The sequence below is a fragment of the Carcharhinus amblyrhynchos genome, unplaced genomic scaffold (genome assembly GCF_965287045.1).
Source record: "Carcharhinus amblyrhynchos unplaced genomic scaffold, sCarAmb.v2.hapA scaffold_908, whole genome shotgun sequence".
Taxonomy (NCBI): Eukaryota; Metazoa; Chordata; class Chondrichthyes; order Carcharhiniformes; family Carcharhinidae; genus Carcharhinus; species Carcharhinus amblyrhynchos.
In genome coordinates, this window is record NW_027650648.1 from 42501 (window position 1) to 55336 (window position 12836).

The following is a 12836-nucleotide window of genomic DNA, read 5'->3' on the forward strand; positions in this document are numbered from 1 at the left end:
TCCCACCACTCTCTGTGTGAAGAATCCCCCCCCCTAATATTCCCTTTTCTCCTTTCACCCTTAACCCATGCCCTCTGGGTTTTTTTCTCCCCTGAGCCTCAGTGGAAAAAGCCCTGCGTACATTCACTCTATCGACACCCATCAAAACCTTATACACTTTATTCGGCCCATCTGATGGGCTGAGTGGCCTCCTCCTGCGCTGTAGGGATTCTGAGGTCCTTCACCACCGTAACAACTTCCATCGCCATTTCTCAACTTAAACCACCCGCAAAACCCAAATATTATTCCAAGTTAATCTAAAGCGATTGGACAGAGTTTCTGCGCCGGGACATCGTTGGGTTTTGAACGGTGTCTCTTTTCAAAAAAGCGAATCCACCCCCCCGAAAAAAAATTGTGTCCGTCCTGGGATTTGTCGGGATGTTTCTCTGGAGCGAGGCTTTCGGGATGTTAACAGTTGGGGAACGGAGGGGGACGACCTCCACCCTCCACCTCCCAAACCTGCCTCAGCGACAGCCGAAACCGCAAACCGATCCCTGCTACCCCGTGGAGGAGACAAGCGTGTCGGATTTCAGACGGGCAACGGCATTGTTTCCAACAACAACTCTCCGAGCGTTCAATCCCCCACAACGAGAAACACGATAGTATTTTCACACACCCAGCAGTCGCAGCTTTAGCCGGTTTTAAAACAGATCAGCTCCCCCCCCAAAGACGGAAAATTAAAATGCTGAACTATGCAATTAACAATCAGACGTGGCGTTCGATAGTAATCTTTGGAATCGATAGACGGATTTACAACCTGTCTTTGAGATTAGAAGCACTATATATATATACACACACATGCACACGCACGCAAACACACACAAACACACACACACACACACAAACACACACACACACGCGTGATCTCATCCATGTACCTGTCCAAGTTTCTCTTAAAAGTGACCCCACATTTACCACTTTATCCGGCGTTCCACACTGAGCTGTGGGCACAAGGTGGGACAGCTCCGAGGGAAGGTCGTATACAACATTTGTATTTCTTATTCACTTTCCCCGAGATAACTATTTCGAACACTCCGTCCACCTCTCCGTTTTTTAGCCTTAAGCCGCGCTGAGCCGCCTGACAAAATTAGAAGTCTCCTTGTTAAAAGTCGAGAAGAAAGTTAAACTGCGCGTACGTAAAAGTTTCCAAAAGAGAAACGGAAGCCAAAATCCAGTCCGGGTGGCGACGGGAATCACTTCCTCGCCTTCCTCTCTCTGGAGCTGGCCGTTTGCTTCCCCCTGGCTGGTTTCGCCCTCTTGGTCGGGCCTGCCTTGTTCTTGGGGCTCTTGGCTTTCTCCTTCTCCACTTTGGCCTCCTTGGGTTTGGGCGTGACCTTGACCTTGGCCGCCGGGGTCGCGCTCTTCAAGGTGACCTGGCTGCCTTCGTCACCGCCAGCCAGGAGGAACCCGAGGCCCCGAATCCCTTGGTCTGCCGGGTGGCGCCGCTGGGCACCAGCTTCTTCAGCGCCAGCTTGACCTGGAAGTTGGCGTTATCGCTGGCGTGGTACTTGGTGGCGATGTACTTGTGGACAGCCTGGCGGGAGATGCCACCCCGGCTGCTGAGGGCCCGAATGGCGGCGGTGATCATCTGGGTGTACTTGGGGTGGTCCAGGGGGCTTCTTGGCTGCCTTGGCGCGCTTGGCCTTGGGGGCCGCCGGGGTGGGGTTCTCCGTCACTCCTGCGTCCCGGGGGGGTGGAGGGGGAGGATGGCAGGACAGCGGTGATGGGCTGAGAGCTCCCTAACTGCTCCCGTTCTCCACCTCCTCCCTCGGACTTTCACTAACTGTTCCCTCTTTCCTCCTCCTCTCTCTGACTCGATCTGCTCTCTGTCACTCTCTATCTGCTCACTCTCTGCCTGCTCACTGTTTCTCTGCTGTCTCTCACGCTCTCAGTGCTGTTTATATCCTCTCTACTCCCACAGGGTACTGTCTGCCTCTCTCTCTGCTCCCTCTCTCTCTATCTCTCCCCCACACTGTCTGTCTGTGCTCTCAGTGCTGTTTATATATACTCTCTCTATCTCTCACTCTCTCCCTATCTCTCACTCTCTCCCTATCTCTCACTCTCTCTATCTCTCACTCTCTCCCTATCTCTCACTCTCTCTATCTCTCACTCTCTCCCTATCTCTCACTCTCTCGCTATCTCTCACTCTCTCTCTATCTCTCACTCTCTCCCTATCTCTCACTCTCTCTCTATCTCTCACTCTCTCCCTATCTCTCACTCTCTCTATATCTCTCACTCTCTCCCTATCTCTCACTCTCTCTATCTCTCACTCTCTCCCTATCTCTCACTCTCTCACTCTCTCCCTATCTCTCACTCTCTCCCTATCTCTCACTCTCTCTATCTCTCACTCTCTCCCTATCTCTCACTCTCTCTATCTCTCACTCTCTCCCTATCTCTCACTCTCTCTATCTCTCACTCAGTCCCTGTTGTTTCTGTGCTTTGCTCACTCTCTCTCTCTCTCTCTGTCTCTCTCTGTGACCTGTGCTGTTTACACACCCTCTCTCTGTGCTGTTTTCTCTCTCTCTGGTTTCGATACTGTCTCTCTCTCTCTCTCACACACACACTGTTCTCCCTCTGTCTCTTTCTCTTGTTTATACCCTCTCTGCTGCTTCCCCCTCCCTCTCTCTCACTCTGCTCTCTCCCTGTGACCTCTGATGTTTTCTCTCTCTCTGCTCCTTCTCCGTCTGGTTTCTATACTCTCTCTCTCTCTCTCTCTCTGTGCTATTTTCACTCTCTGCTCTTCCCTCTCTCCTCTCTCTCTCTCACTCAGTCCCTGTTGTTTATTTGCTCTCACTCTCTGCGCCTTCCCCTTTAACTCTCTCTGCTCCCTCTCTCTGTCTCTGTTATAGACTCTCAGCTCGATCCGCTCTCCCTGTCTCTCTCGATCCCCCCTCTCTGTCTGTTGTTTACACTCTCTCTCTCTCTCTGATGTTTTCTCTCCCTCTGTCTCTCTCTCTGTGACCTGTGTTGTTTACTCACTGTCTCCCTCTGTTATTTTCTCTCTCTCTCAGTCCCCGTTGTTTATTAGTTTTGCTCTCTCTCTCTCTGTGTTGTTCTCTCTCCCCGGTTTCTCTCTCTCTCCCCCCGGGCCCGAGCCCCCGGCAGAGGGACCAAAGGCCCAGGAATCGGGAGAGGCCGAGGAGGCCCCACGACCCTCAGAGCCCTCACTGCCTACCACACTCACCCTCAGAGCCCTCACTGCCTACCGCACTCGCCCTCAGAGCCCTCACTGCCTACCGCACTCGCCCTCAGAGCCCTCACTGCCTACCGCCCTCGCCCTCGGAGCCCTCACTGCCTACCGCACTCGCCCTCAGAGCCCTCACTGCCTACCGCACTCGCCCTCAGAGCCCTCACTGCCTACCTGCCCTCACTTTCAGAGCCCTCACTGCCTACCGCACTCACTACCTTCCCCTCGCGGTCCTCCCCCTCGCTACCCTCCCCTAACTATCCTCACCCTCGCTCGCCTCACCCTCATTTGCCTCAGCCACTAACAATCCTCACACCCTCCAGCTGTCCTCGCACCCCTCACATTCCTCCCCCTCCGCCGTCCTCGCCGTCCTCGCCCCCCCCCCCTCGCCCCCCCCCCTCGCGGTCCTCGCCCCCCCCCCTCGTCGCCCCCGCCCCCTCGCGGTCCTCGCCCCCCCCCCGCGGTCCTCGCCCCCCCCCCTTGCCCCCCCCCGCTGTCCTCGCCCCCCCCTTGCCGTCCTCGCCCCCCCCCCCGTCGCCCCCGCCCCCTCGCCCCCGCCCCCCCACCCCCCTCGCCCCCCCCACCCCCCTCGCCCCCCCATGGCGCTGTTTCTCCAGTTTGTGTCGGGTTCACTGGAACATTGCGAAAGGCCAAGGACAGACATTTGGACAGGAGGAGGGTGGGCTGTTGAAAGTCTGGGTCCCGCTTGCGGACAGACGGAAGGCGGTCACCCGGTCTGTGTTTGGTCTCTGCGACCGGAAGCAGCGAATGGAATAGACCAGGTGGGGGGGAGGGGCTTGTGAAGCGCAGTGACCCCTGGAAGGGGGTATTGAGGACCTGGGACGGTGAGGAGGTGAAGGGGCAGGAGTTGCACCTTCTACAATCGCACAGGAAGGTGCCGTGGACCCGGGGTGGGAGGGGGGGGGAGGTGTGGGTCTGATGGAGGAGTGGGCCAGGGTATCCCGGAGAGAGCGATCCCTGCGGAACGCTGACAGGGGAATGAGGGGAAGGTGTGTTGAGTAGTGGCTGGAGTTGGCGGAGGACGATCCTGTGAACGTAGATGGAATCTTGTGACTCGCCTAAACTTTGGCAAACGTGAGGAATTTAACTTTGGACCAAAAAAAGATAGAAAACTTCTTCCAGGTGAAATAGCAAATTATCCGTATTTAATAAAGTATTCACTGCAGAACCACAGAATCCCCACAGTGCAGAAGGTCAGCACTGATCCCTCACAGCGCCAGGGACCCGGGTTCGATTCCTGGCTTGTGTCGCTGTCTGTGTGGAGTCTGCATGTTCTCCCCGTGTCTCAGTGGGTGCTCCAGTTTCCTCCCACAGTCCGAAAGACATGTGGGTTAAGTTGATTGGTCATGCTAAACTGCCCCTAATGTCACGGGGAATTAGGAGGGTAAATATGTGGGGTTATGGGAATAGGGCCTGGGTGGGCTTGTGGTCGGTGTAGACTCGATGGGCCGAATGGCCTCCTTCTGCACTGTAGGATTCCATAATTCCTCCGGCTGCTCCAGTTTCCTCCCACAGTCCGAAAGACGTGCTGGTTAGATGCATTTTCCGTGCTAAGTTCTCTTTCAGCGTACCTGAATAGGTGCTGGAGTGTGGCATAGAGGAGATTTTCATTGTAACTTCATTGCAATGTTAATGTAAGCCTACTTGTGATGCTAATTAAAAAAATTAGGAGATCATTTGTCCTATCGAGTCCGCACCGACTCTCTGATAGAGCATCTTACCCAGGCCTACGTCTGCCTCCCTTCACCCTATCCCCGCACATTTACCATGGCCAATCCATCTAACTCGTATATATTTGGACTGCGTGAGGAAACCAGAGCACCCGGAGGAACCCCACATAGACACGGAGAGAATGTCAAACTCCACACAGACAGTGACCCGAGCCAGGACTCGAACCCATGTCCCTGGCACTGTGAGGCAGGAGTGATAATCACTGAATGGTCTCCTCTCCCTCCTGTTGTTTCTGTTGTTAGTAGCCTGAAGAATCTTCCGAATGGCCAGTGAGGGGATCCTTGGGAAAGACCAAAGTTTGACCCCCCACTAAAATAATCGACATTTCTTTGACATTTCAGACAACTCAGTGTCAGCTGGGAAGTTGTGGACTCACAAATAGTTCAACACTGTTTCCATCATATTTAAGAAATTTATTTTAAAAGTCTATTCTACAATGAAAAATACTCTTTTAGAATATTGCAATAACTTCATATCACACAGTGGTTTCCTCGATACATAACAGCTGTCCGCAGTGTATCAACACTTTACCTTAATTCTGGAAAGCATTTTGTTATTGGATTACAAGTCAGTTCATAATCTGTGATGTGAGGTGAGGTGAGAGTGACTGCCCTTGGCATCAAGGCTGCATTTGACTGAGTGTGGCATCAAGGAGCCCTAGCAAGACTGGGTATCAGGGGGCAAACTCTGCACTGGTTGGAGTCCTACCCAGGAAGATGGTAGCGGTGGTTGTGGAGGGTCAGGCATCTCAGCTCCAGGACATCTCTGCAGGAGTCCCTCAGGGTAATCCTAGACCCAACAATCTCAAGCTGCTTCATCAATGACCTTCCCTCCGTCTTAAGATGGGGATGTTCGCACCATTCGCAACTCCACAGATACTGAAGCAGCCCATGTCCAAACGCAGCAAGACCTGGACAATATCCAGGCTTGGGTTGATAAGTAACATTCGCAGCACCACACAAACTCCAGCAACAACCTATCTCCAACAAGAGAGAATCTAACCATCTCACCATGACATTCAATGATGTTACCATCACTGAATCCCCCCACTGTCAACATCCTGGGGGTTACCATTGAACAAAAACCAAACTAGACCCAGCCATATAAATACTGCGGCTACAAGAGCAGATCAGAGGCTGGGAATCCTGTGCTGAGTAACTCACCTCCTGACTCCCCCCAAAGCCTGTCCGCCCTCTACAAGGACACAAGTCAGGAGTGTGATGGAATACTCCCCACTTTCCTGGATGGGGGCGACTCCAACAACACTCAAGAAGCTCAACATCATCCAGGACAAAGCAGACCCACTTGATTGGCACCCCATCTACATTCGATCCCTCTATCACCGACGCTCAGTAGCAGCAGTGTACCATCTACAAAATGCACTGCAGCAAGTCACCAAAGATCCCTACACAGCACCTTCCAAACCCACGACCACTTCCATCTGGGCAGCAGATATCTGCGAACGCCACCACCTGGAGGTTCCTCTCCAAGCCACTCATCATCCTGCCTTGGAAATATATCGGCCGTTCCTTCCCTGTCGCTGGGTCAAAATCCTGGAACATCCTCCCTAACGGCACTGTGGGTTTACCTACTTCACACGGGCTGCAGCGGGTTCAAGGAGGCAGCTCACCCCCACCTTCTCAAGGGGCAATTAGGGATGGGCAATAAAAAGGCCCAGCCAGCGACACCCATGTCCCGTGAAAGAATAAGAGGTTGATAATAGGGAACAGCGGGGGGTGTTTATCTGATGCTATCGGCATTTATCTGACGTCGGAAGCACATTGATAAATACCCGGGGGTCACCGGAGGCTAAAACCAAATGATGGAGCCAGAGGATGGAGACTCGGCACTTTCTAAACCTGGGGGAGAGGCGTGGGGGGGGGGGGTAACTACTCATGAGGAAACTAGTCACAGCTGAGCTAAAAAAAAACTGATTCTAGAATTAGATCCGATTTATTATTGTCACATATATTGGGATACAGTGGAAAGTATTGTTTCTTGCGTGCTGTTCAGACAAAGCATACCGTTCATAGAGAAGGGAAGGAGAGGGTGCAGAATGTAAAATTACAGTCATAGCGAGGGTGTGGGGAAAGGTCAAATTAATGCGAGGTAGGTCCGTTCAACAGTCTGACAGCAGCGGGGAAGAAGCTGTTATTGAGTCGGTCGGTACGTGACTTCAGACTTTTATATCTTTTTCCCGACGGAAGAAGGTGGGAGAGAGAATGTCCAGGGTGCGTGGTGGGGGTGGGGGGGGTCCTTAATTAAAGCCTTACTTTGGTAAAGTGTCGAAATGCTTGACTGAGGGAGTGGGCTATAATGACCAAACAAAATTTGACGCCCGGCCAAAATGTGAAGGGATTAGGACAATAGAGCAGAATTTAAGCAGCATCTTAGAATCACAGAATCCCTCCAGTGCAGAAAGAGGCCATTCAGCCCATGTTGCGGGATGGAGAGAAACGTTCTGGCTATTTTTGTTTTGTAGCTTGCGGCCTTCTCACTGAAGCAGGCCGACACTTTGCAACCCGGACTTGGGTTAATTTTTCTTTATTTCTTTGATGGCGACTTGTGTGTGGCTCCCCCAGGAACCTCCGGGGAGCTGGGTGGCTTGGAGACGAGAGACGGGGCAGCCACGCACACAGGGATGGATAGGCCCTGACACGGGTCAATGAGATGGACAGCTTCAGGGAGGGAACTCCATGGCTTATGGCTGAAGCCAGCGGTACAAGGGGTCAGAATTGGGAGGGGGGGGGGACTACAGATGTTTTGAGGGCTGTGGGGCTGGAGGAGGTTGCAGAGATTGGGGAGAAGACAGCGAGCTATGGAAGGATTTGAAAGCAAATGGTCAAAGTGAGGGCCTGTGGGACCAGGAGCCAATGCAGTTGATTGAGCCCAGGGTGAGAGTGGGTGGAAGGGGCTGAGTTAGTGAATGGGAGGTTTTGGTTGGGATCAAAGTTCTTACTCAATATTTAATTGGAGGGGATTTGTACTGACCTGGGACAGGGATGGGGGTCAGACAAGTCATAGGATTCCTACAGAAGGAGGCCATTCGGCCCATCGAGTCTGCACCAACCACAATCCCACTCAGCGCCCATGACCGTAATCCCACATATTTACCCTGCTAATCCCCTGATACTAGGGTCAAGTTAGCACAGCCAATCAACCTGACCCGCACATCTTTGGACTGTGGGAGGAAACCGGGGCACCCAGAGGAAACCCACACAGACACGGGGAGAATGTGCAAACGATCGGATTGGGTGGTGGAGCAGACTGGAGGGGAGGGCTCCCTGTTGCCATGGTGCTGTGTACGTCCTGCCAGTTTGGTGCTATCTGACATCATATTGGGGCAAGAACACACAAAATAATCAGATAAGCAATTATCAACAATCCAGCACTGCGTCGCAGCCTCAGATCACGTTGCCCCCAAATAGTGTTTTACACAAACAGTTAACTGCAAATAATAAACCTCTTATAAAAAAAATTATTTCTTGTTAAACAGAGCGGGCAGGATTTTTCAGCCAGGCTTGCCTGAGAGTTGGGAAAGTCCCCCCTCAAGGTTAATGGACCTTTGCAGGGTCCACCCCCGACTCCCGCAGCAGACGGGACGGGTAAAATCCCACCCAATGGGTGGGTGCTGGGACTGCCAGACGCCTGGTCACGACACGTTGACCCCCGCTCCCCCGCCTCCAGGGAAGGCTGCACCCACCAAACCCCCCCCCCCCCACCCCCCCCTCTCCAACCAGGACTTCCCAGCAGCCTCCAGGACCAAATCACAGGAGAAGGGACATCATTTTCTTTAAAAAAAATATAAAAATTTTCAACATTTTTTGCTTAAGTAATTACGGGAGTTTGAGTGACGGGCAGGGGCCATCTGGCTGAGTGACATGGAGACTGCTCGCCTTTCCATTGGCTGGAAGGGCAAGTTGGGTGACCAGTGAGGGGAGCGGGCAGAGGTCAAGTGACGAAAGCTCCTGGCGTAGACCCGGTGGGAATTGGCGACCCAGTGCCCCCAGTGGGGATTGGTATTGGGGAGGGGAGGGGGCATCGACCACCCGAAGAGTGGCGATGGGGGCAGAATACCGTCAGCAACTCGTCTGCATCAAACAGTGAAGGTCCCACTGGCAGCACCACGCCACCGTGGCAACACCTAGGCCCCAGCTGCTAGGCCGGGGCTCTGGAAACAGAGTTCGAAAGGCAGCAAGGTGTTAAAAGTGATAACCTGTGGGTATACATTTATATATTTACATATTCAGCTTTAATTTCACAGCAGTGATCCACATTGGGAGAAGTTATTAAAGAGAAAAGGAGAAAGACACAGGCTTGTCCTCTTCACAGTTCCTCATTCACAGGAAGTTCCACCATTTTGGATCAGTACTGAAGGCTTAGCGAGCATTGGATCGAACGTCCCTTCGTGGAGAAATCTGTGAGGGAAGGCAAGAAGAAAACACAAAGAATGACTTTCCCTTCACCCTCTCAAAAATATCCCAAAATTCTCCACTCTCTCTTTCCCTTGACTCATCAATAGGCCTCATGCTGAGGTAGATCTGTTCTGAAGTTGACTTATTAGTGTCGCAAATAGGCGTACCTTAACACTGCAATGAAGTTACTGTGAAATTCTCCTACTGGCCACACTCTGGTGCCTGTTCGGGTTACACTGAGGGAGAATTTAGCACGGCCAATGCACCCTAACCAGCACGTCCTTCAGACTGTGGGAGGAAACCCTCGCAGACACGAGGAGAACATGCAGACTCCACACGGACAGTGACCCAAGCTGGGAATCGAACCCGGGTCCCTGGCGCTGAGAGACAGCCGTGCTGACCACTGCGCCACCCCAAGAAGAGGTTGGTCACAGTAGCTGGTGGGTTTGGGGCAGGGGGTGATGGAACATGATGGTGCCAAGGACAAATCTTTTGCTCCTTGATTTTTAACCTGGACCCCTCCCCCTCCCCCGTTACACTGGCGTTGGGCCAGGAGGTGCCACCGGGATCAGCCTAGACCAGGTGGAAGGTGTGAGTCTGTTGGAAAAGTCTTGCGTTCAGTAACAAGGCCCAGTCTCTGCACGCTGAGGGTGTTCTGTCCAGTAACAGCTCTCTCACTGGCTACGGCAGAATGTCCTACACGGATATAATCGGGAATGTACGAGCGTAGAAACTGGTCCGAGCCGAGAGGGAGAGATTACACCCCACATGAGGCTGTTCAGGGGAGAGGGGAGGGAGGGTGGAGTGGGCCGGAAGGGTTAGGAAGGTGAGGGGGTTGGGGGAGAGAGGGGGGAAGGAGGTGAGGGATTGGGAGGCTGAAGGGGTGAGAGGGGGCAGAGGTGCGGGAGTAAGGGGGTGGGCGCAGGTGTGAGGGGGGAGGGGTGCAGGAGTTGGAGGGGGTGAGAGAGGTCCATGGATAGAGGGGGTGAGGGGTGTGGGTTGGAGGAGTTGGGGTGGGTGGGGGGGGAGGGGAGAGAGGGTCGGGGTTTGGGGGTGTGAGGGGAATCAGAGGGTGAGATGCACGGGGAGAGGCGGTGTGGGGGGGGGGGGGGGTTGGTGAGTCAGAGGGTGAGGTCCACGGGTGGAGGGGTGAGGGTTGGAGGAGTTGGGGGAGAGAGGTGGGGTGCAGGTGTGAGGGGATCAGAGGGTGAAATGCATGGGGAGAGAGGGTGAGGGTGGTGGGGTCGATGGGTCAGAGGGTGAGGGTGGGGGGTCGATGGGTCAGAGGTGAGGGTGGTGGGGGTCGATGGGTCAGAGGGTGAGGGTGGGGGGGTCGATGGGTCAGAGGGTGAGGGTGGGGGGGTCGATGGGTCAGAGGGTGAGGGTGGGGAGGGGTCGATGGGTCAGAGGGTGAGGGTGGGGGGGGGGGTCGATGGGTCAGAGGGTGGGGGGGTTGGGGGTTTGGGGGGGGGGTAGGGGTGAGGGGTGGGGACCCACCTTCACTTGGTGATGCTGTTGAGAGAATCTTTCTCTTTGAGAGCCGCCATTGCCAGTTTGAGCTGCTCCTTCACCTGAGAGAGTTCCCGTTCCGTCCTGACCTTCATCACACTTAACTCCGTGTAGATCTCATTGTATCTGTCTGTCGCGTACTTCTTATCCTGGAGGGAGAGAGATTCCCCCAGAAAGAAAACCCCTGGTTACTCAGGACAGGGGGAGCACCACGAGCGGCACCCACGGGGGACAGAACCGTGAGCGGGCAGCGCGGGGGAGAACCGGGAGCGGGCACCACGGGGGAGAACCGCGAGCGGGCACCACGGGGGAGAACCGCGAGCGGCACCACGGGGAGAACCTGCGAGCGGGCACCACGGGGAGAACCTGGAGCAGGCACCACGGGGGAGAACCGGCGAGCGAGCACCACGGGGGAGAACCGCGCAGCGGGCCCACGGGGGAGAACCGCGAGCGGGCACCACGGGGGAGAACCGCGAGCGGGCACCACGGGGAGAACCGCGAGCGGGCACGGGGGAGAACCGCGAGCGGGCACCGCGGGGGAGAACCGCGAGCGGGCACCACGGGGGAGCACCGCGAGCGGGCACCGCGGGGGACACGCGAGCGGCACCGCGGGGAGCACCGCGAGCGGGCACCGCGGGGGACAGCACCGCGAGCGCACCGCGGAGGGACAGCAGCGCGAGGGCACCGCGGGGAGAACCGGGAGCGGGCACCGCGGGGGACAGCACGCGAGCGGGCACGCACGGGGGAGAACCGGGAGCGGGCACCGCGGGGGACAGAACTGCGAGCGGGCACCCGCAGGGGATAACGGAGAGCGGGCACGCGGGACAGCGAACTGCGAGCGGCACCGCAGGGGAGAACCGGGAGCGGCACGCGGGGGACAGCACTGCGAGCGGGCACCACGGGGAGAACCGGGAGCGGGCACCGCGGGGGACAGCACTGCGAGCGGGCACCACGGGGAGAACCGGAGCGAGGCACGCGGGGGACAGCACTGCGAGCGGGCACCGCGGGGGAGAACCGGGAGCGGGCACCGCGGGGGACAGAACGCGAGCGGGCACCGCGGGGGACAGCACCGTGAGCGGCACCGCGGGGGACAGCACCGGAGCAGGCACCGCGGGGGGACAGCACCGTGAGCGGCACCGCGGGGGACAGCACCGTGAGCAGGCACCGTGGGGGACAGCACCGTGAGCAGGCACCACAGGGGGGACAGAACCGGGAGCGGGCACCACGGGGGACAGCACCGCGAGCGGGCACGCAGGGAGCACCGCGAGCGGGCACCACAGGGGAGAACCGGGAGCGGGCACCACGGGGGACAGCACCGTGAGCGGGCACCACAGGGAGAACCGCGAGCGGGCACCACGGGGGACAGAACTGCGAGCGGGCACCACGGGGACAGCACCGTGAGCGGGCACCGCGGGGCAGCACCGTGAGCGGGCACCACGGGGGACAGCACCGTGAGCGGGCACCACAGGGATGACCGTGAGCGGGCACTGTGGGCAGCACCGCGAGCAGGCACCGCCGGGGACAGCACCACAAACAGGCACTGCGGGGGGGCAGCACCGTGAGCGGGCACCGTGGGGGAGAACCGTGGGTGGGGGGAGGAGGGGGTGGGGAGCTGTGTGGGGCCACGGATGGGGGGATGTGGCCCCCCCCTCCCCGGCATCTCCTCTACAGGGCGCTGCACTTACCCACTGCACCGACTGAAGCTCGTCCCGCAGGCACATGGTCTCCCTCCTGAGGTTCTGCACTTCATTCTCCTTAATCGCAGTAAGACCTGGGATGGACACAAACTGCAGTGAATTCACAGAGACCCCCCCCACATCAAACCAGCTCCTCCCGCTGTTTACAGCCGGATTAGAATGCCCTGAGATGTGCTAATGACTGGAATCTAATGAAGGGCCAGAGGGTGGATGTGGCCCAGTGGGTTAGCGCTGCTG

The 12836-nt window shown here is 56.4% G+C and overlaps 1 protein-coding gene and 1 long non-coding RNA gene across 2 annotated transcripts; both read right to left on the reverse strand.

Moving 5' to 3' along the window:
* Window positions 1–1232: 1232 nt before the first annotated feature.
* Window positions 1233–8312, reverse strand: LOC145340298 (histone H1.0-B-like). The gene is given in 4 exon segments (XM_080184740.1): window positions 1233–1405; window positions 1408–1648; window positions 1650–1717; window positions 8285–8312. Coding segments are annotated over 4 exon segments (510 nt in total).
* Window positions 8313–8708: 396 nt separating this feature from the next.
* On the reverse strand, window positions 8709–12820 carry LOC145340299 (uncharacterized). Its single transcript, XR_013886232.1, has 3 exons — window positions 12588–12820; window positions 10891–11051; window positions 8709–9396 (listed from the first exon to the last, which is right to left on the reverse strand). It is a non-coding gene; the product is annotated as an uncharacterized LOC145340299 (long non-coding RNA).
* Window positions 12821–12836: the final 16 nt, after the last annotated feature.